This window comes from Rhagoletis zephyria, unplaced genomic scaffold (assembly GCF_001687245.7).
Source record: "Rhagoletis zephyria isolate East Lansing unplaced genomic scaffold, Rhagoletis_zephyria_1.1 Rzeph_scaffold_00580, whole genome shotgun sequence".
Classification (NCBI taxonomy): Eukaryota; Metazoa; Arthropoda; class Insecta; order Diptera; family Tephritidae; genus Rhagoletis; species Rhagoletis zephyria.
In genome coordinates this window covers 170,175-189,341 of record NW_016157664.1, presented here as the reverse complement: position 1 = coordinate 189,341, position 19,167 = coordinate 170,175, and the positions used below count along the sequence as shown (strand labels likewise).

General features: G+C 34.1%; 5 protein-coding genes across 16 annotated transcripts in view; 3 read left to right on the top strand and 2 right to left on the bottom strand.

Annotated features, from left to right (window-relative positions):
- The window catches only part of Fak (protein tyrosine kinase 2 Fak), a 34,155-nt gene extending 29,099 nt beyond the window's left edge, over positions 1-5,056 (top strand). For 6 of the 9 annotated variants that reach the window (XM_017612780.1, XM_017612781.1, XM_017612777.1 and 3 more), the window contains 3 exons: positions 3,364-3,851; positions 3,927-4,037; positions 4,100-5,056. In XM_017612780.1, coding sequence (XP_017468269.1) covers positions 3,364-3,851; positions 3,927-4,037; positions 4,100-4,601 — 1,101 coding nt within the window. In that variant the 3' untranslated portion in view covers positions 4,602-5,056. The remainder of the gene's footprint in view (positions 1-3,363; positions 3,852-3,926; positions 4,038-4,099) is intronic. The other 3 variants (XM_017612782.1, XM_017612784.1, XM_017612785.1) reach the window with 3 other exon arrangements.
- Positions 5,057-8,554: 3,498 nt separating this feature from the next.
- Positions 8,555-12,706, bottom strand: Mtpbeta (mitochondrial trifunctional protein beta subunit). 3 transcript variants are annotated; one of them, XM_017612790.1, is made up of 7 exons: positions 11,323-11,510; positions 10,674-10,845; positions 10,422-10,596; positions 10,132-10,332; positions 9,736-9,910; positions 9,286-9,416; positions 8,555-9,232 (listed from the first exon to the last, which is right to left on the bottom strand). In XM_017612790.1, the coding sequence occupies exons 1-7, from the start codon at positions 11,411-11,413 to the stop codon at positions 8,729-8,731; spliced, it is 1,449 nt and encodes a 482-aa protein (XP_017468279.1). In that variant the 5' UTR covers positions 11,414-11,510; the 3' UTR covers positions 8,555-8,728. The 3 variants fall into 3 exon arrangements, with proteins under 3 accessions (XP_017468279.1, XP_017468281.1, XP_017468280.1); XM_017612792.1 differs by lacking the exon at positions 11,323-11,510 and adding an exon at positions 11,005-11,179; XM_017612791.1 differs by lacking the exon at positions 11,323-11,510 and adding an exon at positions 12,664-12,706 and having other exon boundaries at positions 8,729-9,232.
- EloC (transcription elongation factor elongin C) lies at positions 11,735-12,685 on the top strand. The gene is made up of 2 exons (XM_017612796.1): positions 11,735-12,081; positions 12,447-12,685. Exons 1-2 carry the CDS (start codon positions 11,879-11,881, stop codon positions 12,586-12,588), a joined length of 345 nt encoding a protein of 114 aa, XP_017468285.1. The 5' UTR covers positions 11,735-11,878; the 3' UTR covers positions 12,589-12,685.
- A 1,275-nt stretch (positions 12,707-13,981) lies between the features above and the next one.
- The window catches only part of Arp5 (Actin-related protein 5), a 7,919-nt gene continuing 2,733 nt past the window's right edge, over positions 13,982-19,167 (top strand). Inside the window, exons 1-5 of one of the 2 annotated variants that reach the window (XM_017612788.1) lie at positions 13,982-14,167; positions 14,222-14,406; positions 14,469-14,616; positions 14,674-15,302; positions 15,363-15,833. In XM_017612788.1, coding sequence (XP_017468277.1) covers positions 14,071-14,167; positions 14,222-14,406; positions 14,469-14,616; positions 14,674-15,302; positions 15,363-15,833 — 1,530 coding nt within the window. In that variant the 5' untranslated portion in view covers positions 13,982-14,070. The remainder of the gene's footprint in view (positions 14,168-14,221; positions 14,407-14,468; positions 14,617-14,673; positions 15,303-15,362; positions 15,834-19,167) is intronic. The other variant, XM_017612789.1, reaches the window with a different exon arrangement.
- LOC108360491 (NADH dehydrogenase [ubiquinone] 1 alpha subcomplex assembly factor 3-like) lies at positions 15,835-17,169 on the bottom strand. The gene is made up of 3 exons (XM_017612794.1): positions 16,659-17,169; positions 16,403-16,601; positions 15,835-16,335 (listed from the first exon to the last, which is right to left on the bottom strand). Exons 1-3 carry the CDS (start codon positions 16,889-16,891, stop codon positions 16,195-16,197), a joined length of 573 nt encoding a protein of 190 aa, XP_017468283.1. The 5' UTR covers positions 16,892-17,169; the 3' UTR covers positions 15,835-16,194.

Here is a 19,167-nt window from a genome sequence, read left to right as displayed (position 1 = left end):
TGAGTAGGTTGAATGAGGATGTGCCGAATGAGTGTCCGGCATGCGGAGAGACCCCACATGACTCGAAACATCTTTTCGCATGCCCGGAAAACTCGACAACCCTAACGGCCTTGTCCCTGTGGACAAACCCCACAGAAGCTGCACGCTTCCTAGGGTTGCCGTTAGTGGAACTTGACGACAACGACTTAGATACCAACCGTCCTGGGCGGGATTGTTGTAGCCGCTACAACAACAACAACCGATGAAGAGTACAGCATCCTGCGTAAGAATCTAAAATTATGCGCCAGTTCGTTGAAAATTCGAACAACAGCCGCACTCAGAGTCGTTTAATGATTACTCCCTATGTCCCTCAGTAACGATTTGAAAAAATTCCCTCTCAGAGTCAGTTAATGATTCGTTAACGGCATTTAATGAACTTTAAAGTTAAGTAAACAAAAACCTTTACTTAACTTTTTAACGAACGATTTTGAAAGTTTTTGTTTGTTTTCAATAAACTTCAATTTCGATAACGTTGCTATAACAGTGAGCAGAGCACTTTTGTGCCATTCAAGAGATCCGAGTTCAATCCTCGGCAACGAATATTTTTTAATACAATTTTTTTTTAAGTTTTATCGCTTAAAAAATTAATATTTTTTATTTTATTTAACGTTTGGAAAATTAGCCTGTTATTATTGGTTTTGTTTGATTTTAGCAAACAATTTAATTAAATAAAAAAAAATTGTTTTCTTTTTATAGCAATACAATTTATACACCAAAAGAAAATTAGATCAAAAAAGCTAAAAAATTCAATACAGATAGTTTATAAAATTAAATAAGAAAAATATAAATAAATAAATAAAAAAGGAAAAAGAAAATTTTCCTGCCCTAGGACTCGAACTCGGATCTCTTGAATGGCACGCCAGTGCTCTGCTCACTCAGCCATTGCGTCTGTTGAGCCGGTGCGCGCACAATGATATAAATACTTATTTTTATATTTTATTTCAAACTGAACGAAAAAAGTGAGTGATGCCACAAAAATGAAGGGCCGCAACTGGGGCATACTTAAATTTTTTATTTCATAATTTTTAACTCTGAGAGGAAACATTAATTAACAGATTTAACGATCATTAGTTAAGTGCCCGTTAGAGCTAATTTAAGGAACGTTTCTAAGTGCGGCTGTAAATCTTTTTTTTTCACAATAATATTTGGATGCACGCATATGGTCGGCTGAGAAACTGTTTTAAGTTTGAGGATGATAAGAAAAAAGTTTATAATACACGCGATTACCTTTTTAGGAAAAATTCCAACAAGATCCCAAATTAATCATTACTGGAACGAATGCTTATCGATTTGAAATGGAATGGAAAGAAACTAGACGAAATACAAAATGGCAAATTATTTTGGTCTTCTATTGAACTATTTTTCAATCTTCAATGTTACAATGAAGTTAAGGATGTCAAAATTTTTTCGCTAATTCCACATTTTCAACATGTTCACATCACATCAGATATCATAGTTTTGCTTTCTACTCACTATTGGGTCATATATGATATACATATACAAAATTATTCAAGGGAAAATTTTCTTCGTTGGATAAAAGAGAATTTCGAAAATACTTTCAAATACGTTCAACGTGTACCAAAGCCATGATTCAATAATAATTAATAAATTATTGAATCATGTACCAAAGCGTTTTCTTCCTTTCAAACCGACGGCATCTCAATTTAATTTTGTATGGAAAAGCAAATGAAAATACAAAACGAAACTAAACAAGTAAAGAAGAGAAAACTCAACGCAAAAGAAACGTTCAACGAAATACGATAATAAAAGATCCCAACATCCTGGGTGTCATCTCATTTTAGCTGGAATTAAAAATAATGTTCCTGTTAAAATAAAAAAATGGATATTATTAAAACCTTTCTGGTTTCCATTCGCGGAAGTCAAAACTACAACGATATACGAAAAGTTTCACCATAAAGACACAATTGTCTTCAAATTCTTCAAACTTTCGAGAATATTGTACACATTAGCTTCAGATACTAGAATAAAAACAAAAAAATTTCTCTCAAAGGAAGGTGGCTCTTCTCAAATTGAAAAAATAACAAAAAAATTTAACAAAACCAAAACAAAGAAGAGAAATCACTAATCTGTATCGGGTCGACAGAGATTGCTGCGAATTAACCAATACGAGGATAACGGCGTATGCCTAATCGTCTACTTCTTATAGATTTAAGAGATCGTAAAGCAGATATAGTGGTGAACGAGTTCAGGACTACAAAACTGCGCCAATTGTTTCAATATCAACCTGACGTTCAAATCGCCACACAGGTACCAGTTTTGTCCCAATTGCCATACTTGTTGGAATCGTGATGTCAATGCTGGGAAAAATATACTATCCCAAAAGATAATTTAGGTCGTCCTTTTTAAGTGCAGCCCTTCCAAAAGACCTACCCAAGAAAGGTTGAAAAATGTGATTGCTTGCATGGCTACTAGAAGGTCTTTCTATTTACAATTTACGTGAATGCTTAAATTTATATTATTTAACATTACAAATAAATTTAAATATGCATTTTAGATTGCAACAAAACATATTTTATATGAACATCAAATAAATACCTTAAAGAAGTATGATTTTTTGGAATTCAAGAAGCAGCTCTCCAAAAGTCCTTCTGAAATACGTGCCTACAAAAGCCCTTCTGGAAGGCTTTCTATGGTTGCGAAAGTAAAAGGTCTTCAATTTGTGCCACTCCATACAAAAAACGAAGGAGAAAAGTATGTAGAGTGGAAGGCCTCATGACTCTCAAGAAGTCCATTTGGCAGGTCTTTTAGCGCCTGAAATTATCTACTGGGATAGCTTGGAGAGTGTATCATCAATCAAGAAGAAAAACACGAGAATTTTGCAAATAAGATGGCATTATTTTTTATATGACGAAAACCATGGTGAAGTAGTTAGAGCGAGAGGAAAGATTTCGACACTGCCTAATTTGAAAAATAGCCTTTAAAATTTGACTTTAAGGCAGCCGGATGTCAGAAAATAAAGCGAGAAAGCTGTTTTATTACTTCACCTGTTTATTGCGCCATGACGAAAACTATGTACATCTGACTGTAATTATTATATTTTACAACAAAAGCAGTTTAACTCTTACTCCATTGTTGCCTTCAAGCAACTTTGTTGCTGAAAGTTATTGGAGAAACATCCAAGATAAAATGCTATGAGCTACTTTAATTCCAATCATGTGCCAGAGTGTTCATTTTATATTATGCTATTGTATCCTATATACGTATATATTTTATATATGTTTATATATACATATAATATATTTTATACATTATTATTTATCATTATTTATATTTTATACATTATTACGCTTATACATTATATAGAAGAAACGCCTCAGCCTAACGTCAAATTCGGATATAAATGATACGAGCTATTTTAATTGCAATCATGGCCCATCAAGTTTACCAGAGTGTTCACCAAGTATTAGTAATACCCTAGGCACTTCACGTCCCCACACCCCAGATTCCAAGCTTAACACCTTGAAGAATAGTACATCCTCCATAGAAAATTCGACATGTAGTAATTTAAATGATACAGCAAGTGATTCAAGGCCAAAAAATGAAGTAGCATCTTCCAAGCTAACTGGTGTTGGTAGCAGCAATAAACCACGTGTGGTAGTCGATCGCAGCAATGATGAAGTCTACATAGCTACCACGAATGTGGTGAAGGCAATAATGACACTTTCACAAGATGTTGAAAAATCAAATGCCAATAACTATTTATATTTGGTAAGGAATGTTGGAATTGAGTTGCGTACCTTGTTGGCATCGGTAGATAGGCTGTCACAGGTTTTTCCAACGCAAGCGCATAGGTGCGTTGTAAAGTAGTAGTAGGGGTACTAGTTAAGTTGAATAACAGATGACTTTTTATTTATTTTTTGTTATAGGGAGGTTGAAATGGCCCATAAAGTGCTATCGAAGGACATGCAGGATTTGGTAGCAACAATGCGACTTGCACAACAATACAGTGATACCACCCTCGATAGTGAATACAGACGGTAAATAAGCTTATAGTAGACAGCTTTGCAATTTCATAGACTTTGATTATTAATATTTCCAGGAATATGCTGTCTTCAGCACATATACTAGCCATGGATGCGAAAAACTTATACGATGTAGTGGATTCCATACGTAGGCGACATGACATCTTTCTACCACCACCTACGCCATTGCAAGAACGAGCTCGTTCAAATCCACTAACCTCTTCGTTGGGCGAATCTACTACGAATGTAGTAACGAAATCAATCGAGCATACTGACTTAACGAATCAGGAGCCAAATGTAACTTTGACCGAAGATGGCTATCAAGTAATGTCCAATAGTAAATTTCAGAATTTTAACAATTTTGTAATCGAAAAAGACAACAAATCTGATGTAGAACTTACACAGCAACAACAACAACCGAACATTGCGAGTCTACACTTGGCAAGCCACATAAATAACGACGGAATTGTGAGAAGGTCCAACCTCGCATTTGAGCATATTATGCATAACACGAATGAACAACTACAAATTGTAGAACATACAGATTGTTCAGAATACGATCATTTATATTCGAACTAATTTACATACATGCTATGTATGTATATGTACATATATGTAATCTCTACAAACAAAAAAAAAAACAATTTATATACAATATTTATAATTTTTTAGCGAAACAAAAATTTTCATTTAACTATTACTTTTTAAGAGAAGTGAAAAAAGATAAGAATATAACAATATTGAATATTTTGCATTCAAACGCACTCACTAATTTATATTTTTAAAATTTACATACTGAAGAAGTTTTCATTAACAATTTGTCTAAGGGCTACATACAGTCGAATCAATAAAGTTTAGGTACAGTGATTTTTTTGCAGTACGGGTAACTGTTTTTTTTTTTAATTTTATTATTTTTTTTTTCGCAAATTTTTTATAAAAATTTGGTTAATTCTACGCTCAAGACCCCAAAAATCCGAGCTCCAAACCTTATGCTGAATTAAAGAAAACTGCAAATTTTCATCAAAATATAAAATTTTCAAACGAGTAATTAAAAAGTGCAGTATTTTAATGAAAATTTGCAGAATTTTCTTTAATTTTGCACAAAGTTTGGAGCTCTGATTTTTGGGATTTATGTTGTAGAATTAACCATATTTTTATAAAAAAAAATTGCGAAAAATAAAATAGTTAAAAAACAGTTGCCCGTATTGCAAAAGTATGGCTGCGTCTAAATTTTATTGATTGACTGTACACATAATTTGCTGTGACTACAAAATTTCAATTAAAACTTGATTAGGTTAACTTTCGCTTTGTTTCTGTTTATTTTTATAATTTCGAATTTAAGTTGCTTCGACATGAATTAGCCGAAAGTATTTTAGTTACATTATTTATTTTTTTTTAATTATTTAATTTAATTTAATACATTTGTTCGGTTATTTGCTAAAATAAAATTTTTTCGTAAGCTTGACTTATTCCATTTCCTATCGTACCATGCAGAGCTTTACACATGTATTTTTTCTAATTTCAATGGACGCTCTACCACACACAAACATTAGTTACTCACATGAAGGGACACGAATTTCGATACGATACGATACCATATCGATATTTTTGCCATTCGATACCGATACTTTTTACTCGATGATTTTCAAACGATATTTTTTGGAATCGAGTGCCTGATCCTTGGTACCGTATCGAATCATAAATGTACATTACAAAGTTAATGTGATTAATAATATAAAATGAAAAGTTTAATAACTCTAGGAATTGGGCAAGCCTATTTGTATAAAAAAATTTGTATAATTGTAGTCATATTTGAAATATTTAAGGTTAATTTTTCAAGTTCAAAAATGTAAAAGTCTGTTCTGATTTATATATCAGCCGAAGAATCTGACGTGACGTTACGTTACTTAAATTTCCATTGAATTGATATTGTTTTTAAACTAATCTTTAGCGCAAATAACCCAGCCAGCAAAATCGTCGTAAACAAGCTCGTAATTAGATATTTTCTCGAAGAAAAACCGGATTAAAAATCGTTTATGATAGCCGTTTACGACTCTTTTTCGAGCACTTTTTCGCTTTAAATTGTGCATCGCCTACGAACAGTCGTAAACGGATCGAAAAAGCATTCGTATGCGAATATTTTTACGTCCGTTTTTTAATTATAAACGAGTCTCGTAAACGATTAATTTACGTTAAAAAAGCGTCTTTTTACACTGCTTTATCTACTGTTTTTGAATGCTAAAAATAGTCGCAATTAATTAATTCAAATTATTATTATTTATTAATAAATATTATATATATTATATTATTAATAAATATTTATAGTGCCGGATCAAAGTATTGGCACAGAGAATTTTTCGCAATGTATGCAAAGTTTTTTACTTGAATTTCTTTTCGCACATTATTTTTTTTAATATAGTTAGTATGAAGACCTACTTTCAAATCAGATTTTTGAGAAAAATTTGCAGTTTTATATCCCATTATATTTTAGTATAACATAGCGCAAGCTTGAAGTTGCCAGAAAACCGCGTTGATTTTTGGCAATTTTTTCACGCATCTTCTTCCATGCAAATTATGTGCAACATTTTTTTTTGTATGGAAGAAACTGCGTATAAAAAATTGTCAAAAAACAAAGAGGTTTTCTAGCTATTCAAGCGCGCACTTTATTATACTAAAATTAAATGGGCTATAAAACTGCATACTTTGAATTTTTCTAAAAAATCAGATTTGAAAGTAGAACTTCATACTAACTATATTTTTATAAAAAACAATTAGAGAAGAAATCAGAATAAAAAACTTTGCATTCATGGCGAAAAATTCTCTGTGCCAATATTTTTTCCCGGCACGGTATATGTGAAGATATTTTCAGATAAATAAATATTAAAAAACTATCTATTAACAAATTAACAATTAAATAAGAGGGGTTTAATATATGTTATGAAGTAGCTGAATTTATTTTTTATCTTTTTTGCCGATAGGCTGCAAATTTTTTTTGCCGGTCGTGTGCATATTGGAAGTGCTTCTTTGAAACGGAAATAAAAACTTCTTCGTCGGAGTTAAATTTTTTACGAAAAGCACCTAAGAAAATAAAGTGAAAGATTAAACTCCATTGGACATCGGAAAATTTAATTAAGTAAAAAGTGGTAAAAAATATTAATATCCGTACTTCTTATTGAAAAGTTCTGCTATCTCATCTCTAATAATTTTCCACCAGCACGTTCTTAAATATTTATTTGCATTTAAAATATTTAAATCCTTTAGTGTTGCTCCGCGCAACCTGTGAAAGAATTGCAAAACTCGTTAAATTAATTTGTATTTTTGAATTACATATGTAGTAGCTACTTACAAGAAGTTGAATTATAAAAGAAAGTGGTAGATCGTCCTTTGCATTTGCACCAGTCTGCCAATAAATTACATACTTAATAATTTACTTAAATTGAATATTTAACAAACTACTTATAAAATATTGTGATTGAAGAAAAATTGTCAACAAAACTAAAATTTTTTCTTGTGCTGACAAATTACTACAAGCCTCTTTCTATTATATTTTTTTGTTTTATCGTTTACGAGCTTTTCCCTAACTTTTTGGCGATACGAGAATCCCTCGTAAAACATAATGTTCGTAAAATGTACGTTTTCTTGCTGGCTGGGAAAACATGAATTTTTATGTCTAGCATATTTTTTATTTTGACTTCAGTACTACCGAGCGGTTTCATGTTTTGCAAATCTATGCTATGTCTATACTTTCGAATCTATATGTAAAGCAATATGGATATAGTTGGGCTTTAAAGAGCACAAATATGTACTAACTTAGGTTGGCATGTGGCGGGATTTCAACCCGCGCCTTCGGTGATGTCATTTAACATAAGCACTACATAAGCAAACACTTATTAAAGTTCAGAGTATTCTTTCTTTATTAGAAAATGAGATCAATATTCAGATTTGATTTTGTGTCGAGTCTTTTTATCCCGGTATTACATTATTATCCCGGATATTTTTACAGCTATACTTTAAAGGAGTAATATATCGGAAAAAAAGGTTTTTTCTTAACAGCGGTCGCCCCTCGGCAGGCAATGGCAAACCTGCGAGTGTATTTCTGCCATGGAAAACAGCATCTCATTAAAATACAATCGCCGTTCGGAGTCGGCATAAAACTGTAGGTCCCTCTTTGTGTGAAAACATCAAGGCGGAGGAGAAGCTCGGCCAAACACTAACATATGTGTAAGCACCAATCTATTATTATTATTAATATATATCGTGTCCCTACTCACAATTTCAAATAAAAAGCTTAACTACTAAACTCTACTCTTTGCTTGAAAACATTTTTAGTTGAATTTCGATTTGAATTTTTTAGTTTTCATATTTAATTTTATATTTCGTTTTTTCTAATTCGAGCGATTGAAAGCAGGTCTAAAATAAATGAGGCACAAAAGTAAGTGCGTTAACGAAAAATTACAATAAAAACAATAACAAACATGAGTTCGAGCTAATTCCAAATGTATTAAAATAAGTAAATAAAATACGAGTCATAATAATGGTTTACAAATGTATGTGCTTGTGAGTTTATTTTATATTCTTGGGGTAATGCTGGTACATTAATTCTTCAAACTTGTTTATCTCTTTTAAAAATAAGTTTCGCACAGATTCATAATTCAGAAATTTTAATTCACATTTGAAAAAATATAACACTTTACTACTTATCTTAGTTAATCTGCAGTAGCACCGGGATATCTCTCCAACAGCATGGCGACACCTTGACCACCAGCGGCACATGCAGCTATGATACCCAGTTGGCCATCTTCACGTACTAAACGATTTGCTGTGTGCATACACAATCGCACACCGGTGGCCGCAAATGGATGTCCAATCGACAGTGAACCACCCCAGCTATTCCATTTACTCAAATCGGGTGAACCAAATTTTTCACCAAGGCCCATTTGGTTTTGGCAGAACCAATCAGAGTCCAGCGCCTTAAGATTCGCGAGAATTTGACCGGCAAAAGCTTCATGAATTTCCCATGTATCGATATCTTTGAGTGTGAGGCCAGTCTTTTTTAAGAGCTTTGGTATAGCATAGGCAGGACTTAAAAGTAATTGATCAATTGGATCTTGCGATACATACAAGAAATCGCGCAAATAAGCTTTAGGCCGGAGGCCAAGCTTTTTGGCAGTCTCTTCCTTCATTATTACACAGGCAGAGGCACCATCAGTCTAGAAAGAAATTATCAATAAAGCAAGTATGATTAAAATAAAACATAGCCTACCAAGAATGAAGCGTTGGCTGCAGTGATGGTTCCAAACGGCTTAATAAATGCTGGTTTCAGTTTACCTAAACTCTCGGGCGTGGAAACACGAATACCGTTATCTTTTTCAATAAAATTTTTTACGCCAGGCACTATTGGAAATATATAATAAAAAGCAAGAAATAAAGAAAACATTCTCGAAACATGATGTTACATTGATATGTAAAGGCCCTATCTTACTTTTTCGATTCTTTACAGAGCAATTTTTACAAAGAAAGGTCTTCAGTTGCGAATTTCCTTTTCTAATAAGAACTATAATTAACTCTTTAATGTAGATTTGGTTTTAAATTTTAAAGGGATTTCAGTGAGTAGCCTTTCGGTTTTTCCACAAAGCTTAATTTTGAACGAAAACGAGTCCAGGGCATTTATATATTATCAAGGTAAAACGATTAAAATCAGTCTTATACAAACCTTTGACAGGAACTACATCAGTGAAATATCCTTTATCTTGTGCTTGTTTAGCTAAAGTGTGTGAACGCAATGCGTACTCGTCTTGCTCTTCTCGGGAGACCTTAAAAGCTGCTGCCAAGCGGTCCGCAGAGTGACCCATAGTTTCTCCTGAAGAAAATTCTGCAACAGCTGGCAACTGCATTGAGATAAAAAATTAATTTAAAAAAAAATATGGTTAATTTCTTTTAGGTACTTTTCGCTAACCGATTTTAAAGCAAAAACCGAGGTTTTTGGTTATTGATCGTAGCGCTTTGGACAAAGAAAAGTTTCGGATTCTACTATCCCAGGAAGTAATTTCGAATTGGCTTAACCAAAAAAATTAATTATGGTACATACATATCTTTCAGAATATCATACCTCGGGAATAAAGAAATCTGGACGTAAAGTGGCCAGTAAACTCAATTTCTGGAGAGGTGTTTTTGCTTTATTAGCTCTAAGCAATAGACTACGCATCTTACGCGAATGCCGAATGGGAACGTCAGACATAAATTCCGCACCACCAGCAACGATAACATCATAAGTGTTTGTCGCCAACAATCCAATACCTGTTGTTATAGCCTGCGTATATATGCATATGTAGGTAAATTAGTATGCACGTATGTAGTATGTAAGTGAAACAAGTAATATTGCAACTTTCGTATAATTACCACGTTTGAGCTAATACAGGCCATTGTGACGGTGTGCGCTGGTGTCTTGTCGCTAAAACCTGCACATAATGCTGCCTCGCGAGCTATATTCGAAGTTTTCACTTCTTGGATAACTGTGCCATAAACAATATAATCAACAACTTCTTTGCTTAGATTTGTTTTGTCAAGTAGATTGCTGCAATTGTTAAAATAATATGCCGAGTTTTGGCTTAATGTTAGTCTGGAAATATGGATTATCAGTTAAGTACTAACATTAAGGCAAGGCGGGCCAAATCATGGGGCATCAATTTGGAATAGTCGGAGAAGGATGTTAAGAACGGTGTACGAACTCCATCAACCAAGACGATGTTTTGTTCAAAACTTCTCTTAAAGGACTTGGTTTCTTTGTTTAAAGCTTTTGAAGTACAGATATCTCGCTTATAGGCTGAAAACGTAAAAAAATGTAGTGTGTTAATTTACCTACTTATTTTTTAGATTCAACTGCTGTATGTATATGCTTTTGTTTAGCGTCTCGTCACTAAACTCATTTCAAAATAAAAGCGTTTTTATAACAAAAAAAAAAATTTTTTTCGCCTGAATTCACCATTATTATCTCTGTTTCAGGTACTTTACGTTTTGCAGGTTTTACAGGATTTACAAGAAAAGCTGTTTCCGTCATTATAAACCTTATGGAAGATGGCGTCCGGGAACAGCTTCCTGTGAAAACCTCGAAGCAACTGGAACAGACTTAATGCAACAGGTTCCTGTAGTATTTAGTTTCAGGGGGATAAACGGGGCACTTCGATATGCCGCAAGTATTTAATCTTTAAAAGTCTACGAAATTTGAACTTTGCACCTCATCAATTTAGTAAACGCTATTTATTAACCTCGAGATAAGCCAAGGCCCCAATGCTTTGCTTACCAAATTTCGGTGAAGAACTTGCTAAACCTAAAGTAAAAGTATTGGAAAAAACTTTCCCCTGTTTTAACACTGCCAGTAATGACGACTGCATTTTCTGATTAAAAAACTCGACTTATATCAAATGCAAAAAATATAAATTAAAAAATATACATGCGGAACGGACGAACGAGAATTTAATAGTTTTATTGGCCTGACATAGGGTGACTGAATTCTTGGTATTTAATCGTACTTAAATTGTGGCGCTTTGTTGGTATAAAAATTATTGTAGAACTTATTTAATATATACATTGGTATAAAAATTATTGTAGAACTTATTTAATACTTAAAAACTTATTTAATATTATAAATTCGTAATAAACGATTGGTTAAGGTTTTAGATATTACGAAATCTTTAGTATTTACAACACCCTATTATTGTTCCACATATACCTAATCACTAACAATGTTGTTAATTTTGTACGACTTCAATACGAAAAATATACATAATTAGCAGATTCGATCTGTAGACAAAATTTATAATTTCAGAGATATTAATCACATATAGGAAGAATTAACAATGGAAGAACAAAGGAGCGACAAAATCTACGGAGGATGTGAAGGTCCTGATGCCATGTATGTTAAGTTAATATCATCAGACGGGCAGGAATTTATTGTTAAACGGGAACATGCTCTGACCTCTGGCACCATAAAAGCAATGCTTTCGGGTCCTGGACAGTTTGCTGAAAACGAAGCAAATGAAGTGCACTTTAGAGAAATTCCGTAAGTAAAAAAGGCGCTTATCCGCTTACTACGCTACAGGGCAAAATAAAATTACTACACCTAATTCCATGGTGTGTCCTGTGCGGTAAGTCGATATGACTCAGTGCCCATTGGGCTATCTTTATTTTTTTTACGGTATAAAAACAAATACACATATCCCCTCGTATGTATATATATAAACGTATTCGGCCACCGAAACTATAATCATAAGGTTTTAACATAGCGCACAAGAAGATTAAGTTACAAACAAATTCACCGTTTTCTGCTGAATTTGGCAGTTCTAGCACCTAAAAATAATAATCCCTAAAAATGTATTATTTTCTAGCCAGTATTTTCTATATCCTGAATTAATTTTTTTTTTTCAGGTCTCACGTTCTTCAAAAGGTTTGCATGTACTTCACATATAAAGTACGATATACCAATAGTTCCACCGAAATTCCTGAGTTCCCCATTGCTCCTGAAATTGCGCTGGAGTTGTTAATGGCAGCTAATTTCTTAGATTGTTGAACAATTAATTCAAAATACGTTTAAATATTTTTATAATTAACTTCTTATGTGTGAAAAAATGAAGGAAATACATACATTTTGTCTGAGAAGAAAGAAAGTGCATCAATTGTCGGTTAGGGAAAATAGATGTTTGTAAATGGAGTATACGACACAGGTGGAAGTGATTTCGACAGTTCACTTTCAAACGGCGACCATGATTCAACAACTACAGGTTGTAGCAATCGTACAAAAACAACATTTACCATTGGTATGAACTCCTTGTGTCATCAACATCTTCTTTATCTATTCATATTCGTATGTATATGTATACCCTGCATACCAGGATTTCATAGAATTCTGAAAGGTTTCACAATTTTTTAAGAATTTTCTTTAAGAAATGGTACAGAAATTTCTTTACTAGTTCTTGTCAACTGCTTCATATGTTTTTCTTTACAGATTTCTAAAAGAATCGTAACAGATTTCCGACACTCTTAAAGATTTCGGGAGAATTTGTTTGCAGGGTATATATATACGTATATATGTATGTATAAGTGGATAAGTAAATAAAGCAAAACGGACGATAATTTGACACAAGCGTGCTCATAAGAAGAAGCATAGCTTCTATCGCTATCACCTGTAATTGATGCGCCTTGACGGCGACGCAATGTCAAACATAAAAATCGTATTCAAATAATATTTCAACTTTTTTACACTAGTCAGATTAAGTTGTCATTTCCATGAACCAAAAACACCAGAGCACGCAAAAAGAAGAGTAGCCAGTTATAATCGCATTTAGGAAAAAAGTAGAGCGATTTTGACGTAAGCCGTTTGTTTACATTTGTTCGTTGTTTGCAATTAGGTGGTGGCTTTTTCTGCAATTTTCTTCACTAACACACTAAAATATACACCAATGCACAGAAAGTATTTGTAAAAATAAACTTAGGAAATACAATAAGTAGAAAAGAGACCTTTTATCACTGCTGGTAAATTACCCATGTGAGAAAGGGTCGCATAGTCACATGTACACAAAAGAACTGGTCAGGTTTTTCATATTACCCCCGAATTGCTAATGAGGAAATTGCAGCATTATTGCATCAGCACTGACTGTCATTTGACCGGTCATTTGCCAGTAAGATTTCTTGTAGGGAAACCTCGTAACTAACATTTGTGCCAAAAAGATATTTTCAAATAAGACATGTTTTACTCTCTCCCATAAAATTTCGGCAACTTCTCATACGAGGTTTTGCATTTTCTTGATACGCGGTTTTGTACTTTAAACAACGATATATATTTATGTTTTGTAGGTAATTCAATTAGAAAAGATCTGATTTTATATATTTTGTGTATCAAGTTATCACTGTACTTTGGCATATTCAGCATAGGCATACTTTTTAGTTCGTGTAAAATTTTATATATTTAACTCACCTTGTAGCTCAATTGAACTCGATAAAACTGCAAAGATGTTATCTTTTATGCTTGGAACCGGTGTTTTCACTTTACGAAATGAATATAATTAATTTAGTGGAAAATCCAACCAAAGCGGACATATTTCATTCCTATGACAATGGCTTGGAACAGGAAGTGCTCGTTATCGATAATGGTAAGAATGGTACTTAAAACGCATGTTTAAATAATGAGACCTATTGCATTACAGGTTCATTTAAGTGCAGGGCTGGTTGGAGTAGCAGCCCGAATCCCTTACTGGAGTTCCGAAACATACTCTTGAAACCAAGGAGAGATAGAAGAAAAGAAGTGTTAGAACCTCTAGCTAACAAACATACCCAAATTGGAAATGCTATTACAAATATTGAAAGTGTGCGGTTAAATCTCAAAACGCAGGTATTTTTACATGTAATATAGTATCCCCCCTTATTAATTTAAAGTTATATTTATATATATAGTTCGACCGCAATGTTGTCACACATTTTCATAACCAGGAACAGATATTTGATTACATCTTTGCACATTTGGGTGTTAATAACGAGGAAAACTTTTCTCATCCAGTGCTGTTGACCGAAGCTATTGGCAATCCAAATTATTTCCGCCAACGTTAGTAATTATTTTAACTTAATGTTGATAATTATCCGAAAAGCCTTTTTATTTTAGAAATGAATGAATTGCTTTTCGAATGCTATGGTATTCCCTCTGTCTGCTATGGGATTGATTCTCTTTTCAGTTGGAGGCAAAATGCTATAGGTGCTGACACACTTATCATATCGTTTGGGTATCATACAATACATGTACTACCAGTTCTTAATGGAATTATTAAGATTGAGAATATGCGTCGCTTGAATTTAGGCGGTTACCATATTATTTATTATTTGCATCGGCTTATGCAGATGAAGTACCCCATGCATATAAATTCAATAACCATTAGTAAAATTGAGACATTGTTGCATTGTCATAGTAGTATAGCATTAGATTATTTGGAAGCATTGAGACGTTGGTCTGATATAGACTATTACACAGAGAATGTAAAAAAGATTCAACTCGCTTTCGCACCTCCTGTTGGTCAAAATACCCTCCAGAATCTGGATCAAAAAATGGAGAAACGGAAGGAATTAACAAAACGCCTCATTGAAATAAACGCGCGTCGTGCTAAAAACAAGCAATTAGATTTGGAAAATCAATTACGATTTATGTCAAATGTTAGAGATCTCTACGAATTTGGTGAAACGGAAGAATTCGAATCAGCTTTAAAACAAAACAATATAGAAAATTTATCTATGTTAGATGTAAGGACACATTTGCCTCATTATTTCTTAAGAGGTCTATAATATTATCTTTATATACAGAAAACAATAACCTCTCTAAAGGGACGGCTCCAACAAATGGAATCAACCACACAAGATGCTTCATTAACTGCTAGTCGTGTACAGAAAGAAAAATCATCTAGTTCCAAAAAACCACCATCGGATGTTCCCATAGAAAAATGGCTGTCTGAAGTTAATTATAAACGAGAAGAGATTCTGCGAAGGAAAGAGTTGCGAAAAGCGCGTCGACAAGAAGCCGCGAAACGTCATACCGCAGCGGCGCAAGAACGAATGCGCATTATCTCTTTACTGGCGAATAATGACAAAGGTGTCGACACATTTGGTGTGAACGACAATGACTGGGATGTTTATAAATCAATAAACAAGGATAACGAAAGTGACAGCGACAGTGATAACGACAAACTTTTGGAATATGAAAATATTCTCCGACAATATGATCCTTCCTTCAAGCAATCTGCTACACAAACTACTGATGTTGCTGAAAACTATCAAGTGAGTAGTTTCAACAAAAAAAAAATATTTATTGCATGCAACTCAACCAAAGTGTGTATATATCGTTCCGTTTCTGCGTTACCCACGTATCACACATGCATACATATTTTGTTTAGGCATATTTAAAAATAAAACAAACACAAGTGTGGGTTGAATCAAAAATGTTAAGCATACAACTCGTTTATATACTATAAGTGGAAGAAATTTGCATTTTTCTACTATCTATAGGCTGACTATTGCAGATAAGAGGTTAACGCAGAAATGGGACGATATGTACATAAATATGTTAAATTACTAAGCTTTAACTATTAATAATTAACAAGAAAAATATCTAACGCGCTGAAAACTAGTTGAGTGCTCCTCAATCCGTTTCATAAAGCTCCTTCTTTCTCAATTTACTTTGCAGTATATCGTTCTCGTTGTAGGTAACATGGAGCGGTGGTATTAGTGCAGAGGCCACCATACGGCTTTCTGCGTTTAAAAAGTTAAACGTTGCACATGCCTAGACGTGAATGCATGCAAATATTTATCAAAATTTATCTTTGGTATTTATGTATTTTTTGCTTTACCTGTTCAGTACGAAGTACTTCAACATTGATTTTATGTTTTTTCATGAACTCGATTATTACTTTAGAAAGACCTTGTGTTACGGGTTGATCCCCAATACCAATAATGAGTATGTCAATTTTCGGTTCAAGCGTGCAAAAGAATGCTAAACTATCTTCGTTGATATCCTCATAAGAGCTAACGTTCCAAGAAAGTACAGATCTGCAAATCAATGAAAACATTTTTAGTGCATTGTTGTTTTTATTCAATTATTCTTACCGTGGAAATATAGCCATTGGTCCCATTATTACCATGTCATTGTTTAGACGAAATCCAAATTGACTGAAGCCGGTGATCATGAGACCATGGTCCTGTTCAGTATTGAATATAGACACTTTGGTTTTGCCATCTGCTTCATAAGCGGCTTTAGCATATTTTCGTGCTGTATTGCTGAAAACATTTTTATTAAATCTGCATAATCCGCCGAAAGCCAATTGGAAAACTTTAGCCATTTTCCACAAAACGTGTGCTCGTTACGTTTTCGTAAAAAATTGTTTATAAAATTTGGCAACTAATCAAGTTGTTTTCCCGAGCATGAGTATGAAAACACTGCAGGGTGAATCGAAACAAATGTTATTTTTGTCCATGCCTTCCAAAATTTAGTGTTGAGTTGCGGACACAAAATTATAAAGCTGAAATTGGTCAAGAACGCAGAATGTATAATTAAACGCAGTCTGTACACGCAGAATTTTGTCGATTACTGGAGCCCTCAGTGTTGCTTACTACAGTGTTGCCACTCATCAATGCCTTTTCATAAACTTACATTTTCAAATACAATTTTTCATGCTATAATAGATCTTGGCTAAATATAAACTACTTAGTTTTCAACAAAAAACCTTATTCAGTAGTAAATTTCAAATGTTTCAAACGTATTTTGAATAGGAAATTATCTGCAAAACTGACGAAGTGGCAACCATCTATAGAAGGAAGAAATCAGCTGGCACGGAAAAATCTAAATTCCGCAGATTTCTGCGCTACGGGCTACAACTACAGAAAAATTCTGCGGTGTTGAGTTTTCATTTACACTGAAATTAGTCGAGAACGCAGAACGTATACTTAAACGCAGTCTGTATACGCAGAATTTTGTCGATTACTGGAGCCCTCAGTGTTGCTTACTACACTGTTGCCACTCTTCAATGCCTTTTCATAAACTTACCCTTTCAACCACAATTTTTCGTGCTATAATAGATTGTAACTAAATATAAACTACTTAGTTTTCAACAAAAACCTTATTTAATAGTAAATTTCAAATATTTTAAACATATTTCGAATAGGAACTTATAACTTTTTTACCATCTGCAAAACTGACGAAGTGGCAACCATCTAAAGAAGGAGAAATCAGCTGACACGGAAAAATCTAAATTCCGCAGATTTCTGCGCTACGGGCTACAACTACAGAAAAATTCTGCGGTGTTGAGTTTTCATTTACATGGCGCTTTGGTAAGACAGATCGTGTCAGCTGACTCGGGTTTACGTACCGGTAGGTTTACGTTCTTGACTAATTTCAGCTTTACATGGCGCTCTGATAAGACGGATCGTGTCAGCTGACTCAGCTTAAATAGAGAAACAGAGCAGAGCGTGCTGCGTTAATGTACCTTCTTTTACTTTAATGGAGCTTGGCGGGGTGCACATGATCAATACGCTTCTCAGTAATATATACTGAGATACGCCCGCTGTTGCTGTGATTAGAGCTTCGTAGTACCACTTGGTAGGATCTCGGTTCGTTTTGTTGTTGTAACAGCATAGAAATTCCCCAGAGTTTTTGAGGAGCGGCAGATTAAAGTCTGGGTCATTCCGGTTACGTAGACCCGACTGTCGTGGGAACCTCGGTTCTATCCCTGGTCCTTGCGACATTAGAAAAAGCTTTTGTCTAAAGGTACGACCGCACTAAGCGACGCGACACGGCGCGACACTTTTTGGTATACCGCACTGAAACTGCAGCGGCGCGACACTTCGCTGCAATTTTTTTTATTCGCGTCATAACCTTCACACAAGATGAATGCCAGAGACGCTGATGTAATGTTAATGCCTTTTATTTTTATTTTCCTTGGCGAATTCTCCTCAAATGTTATGTTTCTTTACATAAACTTTTCTTCTTGAATGAAATGCATGGAATATTCACTCACAATTCGAAATAAATTTCTTCAAGTTAAAAATATAGTACGCAATGTTATGTCGCTCCGCTGGGTATACCGCACTAAGCTCTGCTGCAGCGTAGTGCGGTATGCTCCATAAGAATCCATGCAAAGAATATTTTGCCGCCCTGTGTAGTGTCGTGTACCGTCGCCTAGTGCGGTCGTACCTTAACAGCTATCCCTGCCCGGCAGACGATGGTATTTCTAAAACTACAGAACAAGAGAGTAGAGCTGTCAAATTATCGATAGTCACCCCATTCGATGTTTTCGATAGTTTACATTTGAAACTATCGATAGTATCTGATAATTTTAAAATGCATCGACGAAGCTATTTATATAAACTTTTTAGTTTTGTTTAGTTCCTGAAGAATTAGCTAATTGCTACATATCGCTTTTCAGTAACTTTGTCCTTTCTCTTCGATACAAGACAAAATTTGACTAACCCTGGCTTATATTTAGTCTGTTCCTTTGAACTTCGGACTAAAACCTGTGGAACTGTCAAACTACAACTTTACGCTCTCAAAAGAGAGTAAAAGGAGAACAGATGCAGAAGTGCATAGGAACGCAAAAAGCACTATTTCCTGTAAAAACGT